Below are 9,176 nucleotides of genomic sequence, written 5' to 3'. Positions count from 1 at the left end.
AGCTAAAAAGATTCTAGCTGTACATAGACAGCTTTTTCTGGGATCTTTAATGATACACTTAAAATGCTGACTAGTCTATAGTTACCAACTTCTAAAAAACTACTCTTTTTATGTAATGGTTTAACCTAGCAAGTTTTATTTTCTCCGGGACTAGTCCTGGCTTCCAAAACGCTAAATGCCGCTTTTTCATATTTTGTTTTATTTATATTTGCGTCTAAATCCATCTATCTCTCTATCTATCCATACTGCCACGCCCTCTTCCCGAGTATTACGTGCAGGTGCGCGTCTGTGCGATAAATGTAAAAGAAGAAATGTACAGGAGGGTAAAAGCAATACTAATGTATTTGTGAAGTGTGGAAAAATCAAGACGGCAGTGTTATTAAAAAAGAGGAGTATAAACAGTTAAAAGAGATTAATATCAGCATTCTTCACTTTATATCGTGTAAGAACACTTGGTCAGGGGGTAAAACATAAGGTGGCATGGGCATTGCAACCAGTCCATTTAAAATTTTGTAGAACATTAATGACCTGGCATCAGTTCTTCTGTGTTCAAGTGAAGACCACCCCAGTTTAATCAACATTTGTGAGACACTGCTGTATGTGGAGTAGTCGTTTAAAACCCATCGTACGGCCCTGCGCTGAACCATTTCAATTTTATGGATGTTTTGTTTGGACTCCAAACAGAGCTGGAGTATTCAAGTTTGGGTCTGACTAGGGTTTTGTAGGCAAACTCTTTTACTTTTGGGTTATTAGTGGGGATGTTCCTTTTCAGGAAGTTGAGGGTTTTACTTGATTTGGAGGTGACCTGGTTAACATGTTTGTTTCAGTTAAGGTCTGAGGAGATAGTGACTCCAAGATATTTGGTATCACTCACCATTTCGAGCATTTGGCCATGGAGTGAGTGTTTGGACCTAAATGAGTTTTTGACCTAGTGATATTAATCACTGTGCATTTCGATGTGTTAAACTCCATGTCCCATTTGTTTTCCCAGACCTGTAACCTGTGAAGTTATTTTTGGAGGATACTTTCGTGGGAAGAGTTTTGGACGGTGATATAAACATCAGTATCGTCAGCGTATAACCGGACCTGTGAAACTAGGTTTTCGGGCAAGTCGTTTATATAGAGTAAAAAGAGAAGAGGACCTAAAACGAGAACCTTGGGCAACACAGATATAACTGGGACTTAATCTGAAGTCTCTCCATCAACTAAGACTGACCAGCATATAAACCGGGAGCGCTGAAGTATCTTTTAAAAGCTAATCCGGGACCGTACTGTCAGAAATAGATCAGTTAACAATAAAAGTATTAGGAAATTTAAAAAAATCAGCCCCATCGATCTTATTGCGGGTAACAAATAAAGCGACCCCCACCCTATCCCCGCATGATAATCAAAGCTCCGCAAAAGACTAATGTGTCGTAAAATAGATACGACCTCTGGGAAAATATATATTACCTCCCTTGTATAAAATTACTCCATTTGTAACTGACAAAGAAAATCTAAAATTATGTAAGCTAACTCTTATTTTTTGCTATTTTCGTCAAATGAAATGACAGGCAAATTTGTTCTAAAACATTTGTTAGGTCTTCACTGAGTGCTCAAAATAATTCGACGTTCAGATTGTTTTATGCCCTCGAGTAACCTCATATTAGCTCTTTCAATGAGATTTTATAAAAATACATTTCCTATTTTACAAAATATTACTTAATTTCTTAAGACAATATCTTTCGAAAAATGTTAAAACTTAGTTGAATTTATTGCAAAACAAGATTATGTTCCATAAAAATGTTTCTGCTACTTTTTCTCTCTTGATGCAAGAAAAAATGTAAACAAAAGGGAGACCACTACATCCAGCAAGGGTATAAGTTTCAGAATGCACAAATAGCAATGTTTTAGTTACTTCCCCTTTAGTGGCGATAATAACAGGAAGTGAATAATTGCTTCTCCTTAAGAATTTCATAACTTCCGTGGCATTATATGATTGAAAGTTTTGGAGGCATATATCGATCGCTTGTAAATGCGAGTTGATAATGATTTCATTTCTGCCTGCAAAAATAGCATACTTGCAAGGTACATCATCTGTAGAAATTGCTTAGAGTGCAAATGACTACAGATTATTCTGCGCAGTGAATTTCCAACTCTGTGAGCGCATTTGGCATACATACTCTAGCTAACCCGAGCACCCTGGGTATTACTCGAGTATAACTCGTGTAACCCGGGCGATGGTAGTTGTGTCACCCAAATTCTACCCACCTTCTGAAGCTGGGAAAGGCGGGTGATCGTATCCGAATGCATTAACACTTTAAACATGGCTTGTTGGTAACTGGTAAAGTTGTGTGTGCAATTACTATCAAGGCTTTATCTCAATAACGGTTAACCGCAGATGATATTGAATTTAAACTTCAAACAAGTCTTTCAGCTCATCAGACTTACCAAAATAACCGGGTAAGATATCTCTTGATCGAATCTAATGTAAATTATGGGTCTCATTTATAGACATATTGTTTTGAAATCGAATTTTACTTTTTAAGATCATTCACTAACCGCAGATGATCAAGTCCCACTATTCTAATATGTATTTTGAGAAAATTATGCCACTTTTGGAATTAGAAAATGCAGTTATAAGTTTTACATGCAAGTTGGTATATCCAACTAATGCATATGTTTGGTTAAAACTTCATACATTTCTTCGGATCTGTAACATAAGGTCATACCAACATATCACAAGCTTCATAACTCTTACTTGAGTCAGAACCTTTTTTAGGGTTAAACATTTGCATGCAAGTTATATTGTTTTGAAACTAATGCAGATACTGGGTTGAAACTTCACACGTGTCTTCCATGTTGTAAAGGACATAGCATCAGTTCCATCATTCTTTATTGAACTTTTGCCAGGTTATGCCCCACTGTTTAAACGTAGAAAGGCTGGTTAAAGTTTTGAATGCAAGTTACTATCTCGGAAACTAATGCAGATATTGGATTTAAACTTCCATACATGTCTCCCGTGTTGTAAAGGAAGGTCAAAGCATAAATTCCCATAACCGTAACTTTGGACAAGTTATATCCCCTTTCTTGTGCATAGATATTGTTTGGTTTGCAATGCAGGGTTGTAAAGCAAGGTAAAAGCATCTAACATTTGCTTTAATCTTGGCAAATTTATGTCCCTTTTTGTAGTCAAGTTGCTCTTGCCAAAACTAAGGGCGGTACTCGGTTGAAAACTTCTTATATTCAGAGTTTTAAAGCCAGATCATAAAATCAAGTCAAATAATCCTTGAATCATTATTTCAATTCTGGAACCGAAACCATTTATATTGACAATTGCCTTCCAATAGTGGAGCGTGCTGTCATTGTTCTTTTAAAACGTTTTACTTTCTTCTAAATGAAGAGTAACTTTGAAATGCTCTTTTGGCATTCATGCCCCCCTTTGTAAATACTGCTGAATAGGACAGAAGTTAAGAAATCTGATTCTTACAGCAACAAGCATATTTCGAGGGTTCTCGATCTGATTCTTAAAGCGTCTAAGTTTTCTTTCTAGGTTCACAAGGGACAACTTTGACAAAAAATATAAAGATATATATAATATAAAAATATGGGCTCAAGAACATATAATGGGTGATAACGACAAATAGTCCACAAGAAGCCATACATTGATGTTGCAGTTATAAGTAAAAAATTCAACCTGTCTACTTGTAGACAAACCATCTTTCCACAGACACATATGGTACTGTTGTTTTGTTATCTCCGTAGTTGATGTACTATACTGCCAGTCCAATGGTCATGGGTTAGATCCGGTTGGAGAAGAAATTCCTTCCATGGCCATTTGCAGTCTACCTCAGTTCATGCGAATGTAGAGTTGTCAGTTCCTTATAAAAGTGCACTTAGGTTGCTAAGCTTGCCAGGGAGAGTGAACATTTGTTACCATTAGTGACTGTCAGTCATATGCTGCAATAAGGTTGTTGGAAATGATGTTGAACCCAAATGAACAAAGTCAAGAACTGATACTTGGTCTTTTAAAAGTCAAACTAGCATTTAGCACATTTCATGGCTGTACTACGTACAAAGTTTGAAAAAAATCGTACTATTTGTTATTTGCTATTTGTGAGTATGTTGAATTCAGTTTTGTCATTTTAAACAATGACATTTTCGTTCAAAAATAGAAATTCATTAGCATGGGGGAATAGGGACCTCAGAGTTGGGCTTATTCATTTTCGTAACATATTTCTTCAGTGGACATGGCTAAGTGATAGATCAACGTCCCTGGCTAAAGGTTGCGGATTGGATCACCTGTCAGGATATACAAACGTAGTTGAAAATGGAAAATGTATAAGCAACTGTCCTTGGCATTCAGCTAAAATGTGGAAAGTGGATCTCTCACCGTGACCTGCATGGCAATGGTTACCGTCCTGAGTGATTATTATGCCCAGTGTCATATACATGGGTCTTGGCAAACAGTGCAGACTAAGTTGAACTCTACTAAACAGATCATGTGATCGGGGTCTCAGCTGTTTTCTTAAATAAATTTCAGTCACAACAATGAAAAAAAAAGATACCAAACACCCTTTTAATTTGAAATGGTTCGGTGAAGTAGAGTCATGTTTAGACATAAGAGAATTAATATAAGTTGTAGCTCTAGCTTCGGAAAGGAATTAAAGTATACATTAACATCAAACATGTCAAATAGAAATTTCTAGTCTATTAAACATTATGGGCTGAACATTTTTTCCAAGTGTCACTTGATCCCAGAATTTGAAAAGTCGATTGATAATAATCCAGGCTGATTTTTCACTCTGACAGAAGTCGTTCCACTTCATCTCTAACAACGACACCAGACTGTCTGTCCTCATTATTGTCATCAAAATCTATATTAGGTTCTTCATAAAAATCATTTATTTTAATGTCAATGAAAATGCAAACATTATTTAAGATACAAGCAGCGACAATGCAATCAACTAACAGCACTATACCGCATACATATAACATATACATGCAAATCCTATACCGCATACATAAAACATATAGATGCAAATCGACAATGCAGTCAACTAACAGCACTATACCGCATACATTAAACATGTACATGCAAATCGACAATGCAGTCAACTAACAGCACTATACCGCATACATTAAACAGGTTAAGTGCAAATCGACAATGCAGTCAGCTAACAGCACTATACCGCATACATAAAACATGTACATGCAAATCGACAATGCAGTCAGCTAACAGCACTATACCGCATACATTAAACATATACATGCAAATCGACAATGCAGTCAACTAACAGCACTATACAGCATACATTAAACATATACATGCAAATCGACAATGCAGTCAACTAACAGCACTATACCGCATACATTAAACATATACATGCAAATCGACAATGCAGTCAGTTAACAGCACTATACCGCATACATTAAACATATACATGCAAATCGACAATGCAGTCAGCTAACAGCACTATACCGCATACATTAAAACATATACATGCAAATCGACAATGCAGTCAACTAACAGCACTATACCGCATACATTAAACATATACATGCAAATCGACAATGCAGTCAGCTAACAGCTCTATACCCCATACATAAAACATATACATGCAAATCGACAATGCAGTCAGCTAACAGCACTATACCGCATACATTAAAACATATACATGCAAATCGACAATGCAGTCAACTAACAGCACTATACCGCATACATTAAACATATACATGCAAATCGACAATGCAGTCAACTAACAGCACTATACCGCATACATTAAACATATACATGCAAATCGACAATGCAATCAACTAACAGCACTATACCGCATACATAAAACATATACATGCAAATCGACAATGCAATCAGCTAACAGCGCTATACCGACAATGCAGTCAACTAACAGCACTATACCGCATACATAAAACATATACATACAAATCGACAATGCAGTCAACTAACAGCACTATACCGCATACATAAAACATATACATGCAAACCACTAATTCAACACAGTTTCTGATAGATGAATACTGTCTTGTCCGATCAGATGTTTATTTTGGAAAATGAAGTCATAATGTTATGCGTCAAAAGTAGCAGCCATTCTTTATTACTGTTACAGCTCAGAAGTTTTTGAACTGTTAGCATGTATGTAACGTTCTCCATCATTTTCAATTACTCGATAAAGCGTTCGGACTACAATTGTTACTCGTGTCACTCGGGTGATCTAGTCGTAGTTACACGGGTTTGTATGCCGAATGCGTCCTGTGTATGTATAAATTAATCAAGACAGTTGTGCTATGCCACATTTCATTTTAACCTGATTTAAAGTAAAATATTTGAGCAAATTTGAAAGCGCTATTTCTCAGTGCGTACTAAATATCAAATCAACCTGACATGAACATGATGTTGTGATTGCCTAGTCATAATAGAATTTAACTTTATTTCAAAATGAATTCAACACTTATTTCAAGTTGCAAGAAAGGGTTACTTTTTTATTTGAAATAATCATTTTTGGTCTCAGTTATTACATTTGTAATGTAAACAGTTCACCAAGTTTAATCAATAACATAATGCTTCTTTAAGAAAAATGCAGTATTTATACATAACATTCTTAATTAATTATGTTGTTTTTCAGAGGGACGTCATGCTATGAGGAATTGAAATTGTTAAATAGTGTATCTTCACTGTTACCAAGTTACATCAGATAACGACAAACAACAGTCCAAATGAGTCAGAGGGAAAGTCAACTTTTACCCTACTAAATTTCTAAAATCGTCTGGTCCATCATTCAGTTTGGGCAATACCATTTTTTCATTTGAAGGGGAGATCACAGAATATTCACTCACTTAATAGCGGACAGTGCAGACCATGAACTTAAGAGTTTACTCATAAATATAGTCACATACGGACATATAGATTAACTCTTGCAAATTCTTTTCTGTATCCGCTGTCTTGACTTCAGAAAATAATTATTCGTGGAATAGACTCATAGATATAGTTACATGTTTCTAGACACGTAATTTTTATCTTTTGAAAAATATCTTTGTTATTTATATGTGCTTTTGTGATTGCTGTAAATAACTGATGGAGGAAAATAATTTAGAAAAACAAAAGACTGCTAATCCTCGTGTGACTAAATGTAATCCTATAGTGCTGCCGCACGTGTGCGAAATATGCAAAACTTCTTTTTCAAACAAAGGAATGTTAATGAAACACAGAATTGTTCATGGGAAGATTACAAAACCTCTTGTGCTGCCGCACGTGTGCGAAGTATGCAGAACTTCTTTTTCAAACAAAGAAATGTTAGTGACGCACAGGAGTGTTCATGTTAAGGTTGACAAACCTTCATATCAGTGTAAGATATGCAAGAGGTCTTTTGGACAAATGGGTCATTTAAAAGCTCATATGGATATTCACGTTAAACGTCCTTTTTTGTGTGAAGTGTGCTTGAAATCATTTGCTAAAGAAGAGCAATTAACTCGGCATAAACTTATCCATAGTGAAGTACCTCAGAAATATAAAAAGTCTTACAAGTGTGAAATATGCATGAAAGTGTTTAAGGCATTAAAAACTTTAACTGAACATATGCGCACTCACACTGGTGAGGGAATCCATGAGTGTAAAATATGTACAAAATTGTTCACAACCGCAGGAGGTTTAAAAGAACATATGCGTGTCCATACTGGAGAACGCCCTTTCATATGTGATATATGTGGTAAAAGGTTTAAGTCATCTGGAAATTTACGGGAGCACCGGCGCATTCATACGTGTGGAATTTGCAGTACGTCCTTTGCATCTTCAGCAGAGTTAAGAAGTCACTGGCGCACACATTCAGTTGTGCGTCCGTTTGAGTGCGACGTATGCAGGAAATCTTTCAAAAATAAAAGATATTTAGAGTTTCATCGGGGACTTCATTCTGCAAAGAATTTATACAACTGTGAAAAATGTGAAAAATCTTTTTTGACCTTGCATCTGTTTAAACAACATGAGCGCAAACATTCTTATGGGCTTTCACATTCTACTGGACATCCTTACCTGTGTGAAAAATGTGGGATAGCATTCCAATTGTCTGCAGATTTACATAATCACATGCACGTTCATTCAGGTAGTCGACCATACGGATGTGACATATGCGGAAAGTCTTTCAAGTATGCTGCACGCTTAAAGGGGCATAAACAGCAAAAACACAATGTTGATCGCTTGCATGAGTGTGATATATGTGGTACATCATTCAAAACGGAGAGATATCTACGGGATCACAAACGGTACCATGCAGGTGTTCGAGCTTACGGATGTGACATATGCACAAAACGTTATGTAACTTCATCAGATTTAAAGAAACACAAACGTATTCATGCAAATGAATGTAACATTTGCAAAAAATCTTTCAGAGAGGTTAATACTCTAAAACGCCACATGCGTTTTCATTCTACAGAACGTCCCTATCACTGTGACATATGTAATCTATCATTTAGAGTTGCAGTGTTTCTACTGAAGCACAAGCGCATTCATTCAGATGTACGACCTTACGAATGTGACATATGCAAAAAACGCTTCCATTTTGGATATGCTTTAAAGAAACATAAGCGTTGCCATAGTGATGAGAGATTATACAGTTGTGAACTATGCCAAAAAGAGTTCAAAGAGAAAAGTTTGTTAAAACTACATAAAGATAAAAAACACTTAGGGAAAAAATAAACACGTGGCAGATAATGCACAAAGTCTTCTATGAAAGTCAGTGTCTCAGGATTCATTCTGGCGATTACCTTGCCATGGTCTAAACACTGGAAATTTCAGATATGCTCTTGAGTGGTCCGCACCAAACTAAGGGGCCCGTACTTGTTCTTCCCAAGATAGATAACCGGCTATATTGGTGTTTTACACTGGGCACATTAAAGAACCAGACTCTATTTCACAGAGCTAGGCCAGCCTCTGAAAAGGATTTCTCTCTCTCTGTTCGTGGGGATTTGTTTCATTCTGTCCCTCTTGTCAGATCACTCTGTGTCTGTATTAGCAGAGGATGAAGTTGGCGTCATGAGTGACTGCCTTTGAGCTATGTAAAGGGCATTTGAACATGTTTATCATGAATAAGGATCTATATATAAGATGCTGATGTCCGTCTGTCCATCCATTAACAATTTCATGTCCGCTCTGTTACTCTTGAACTCCTAGGAGGATTTCAAAGAAA

The 9,176-nt window shown here is 36.4% G+C and overlaps 1 protein-coding gene across 1 annotated transcript; it reads left to right on the top strand.

Moving 5' to 3' along the window:
- The first annotated feature begins 6,629 nt into the window (after positions 1 to 6,629).
- Positions 6,630 to 8,701, top strand: LOC128551120 (zinc finger protein 271-like). The gene has a single exon (XM_053531555.1). It carries the CDS (start codon positions 7,073 to 7,075, stop codon positions 8,684 to 8,686), a length of 1,614 nt encoding a protein of 537 aa, XP_053387530.1. The 5' UTR covers positions 6,630 to 7,072; the 3' UTR covers positions 8,687 to 8,701.
- The last annotated feature ends 475 nt before the right edge of the window (positions 8,702 to 9,176 follow it).

Source organism: Mercenaria mercenaria, chromosome 19 (genome assembly GCF_021730395.1).
Source record: "Mercenaria mercenaria strain notata chromosome 19, MADL_Memer_1, whole genome shotgun sequence".
NCBI lineage: Eukaryota > Metazoa > Mollusca > Bivalvia > Venerida > Veneridae > Mercenaria > Mercenaria mercenaria.
This window is presented reverse-complemented; position numbering and strand designations above follow the sequence as displayed.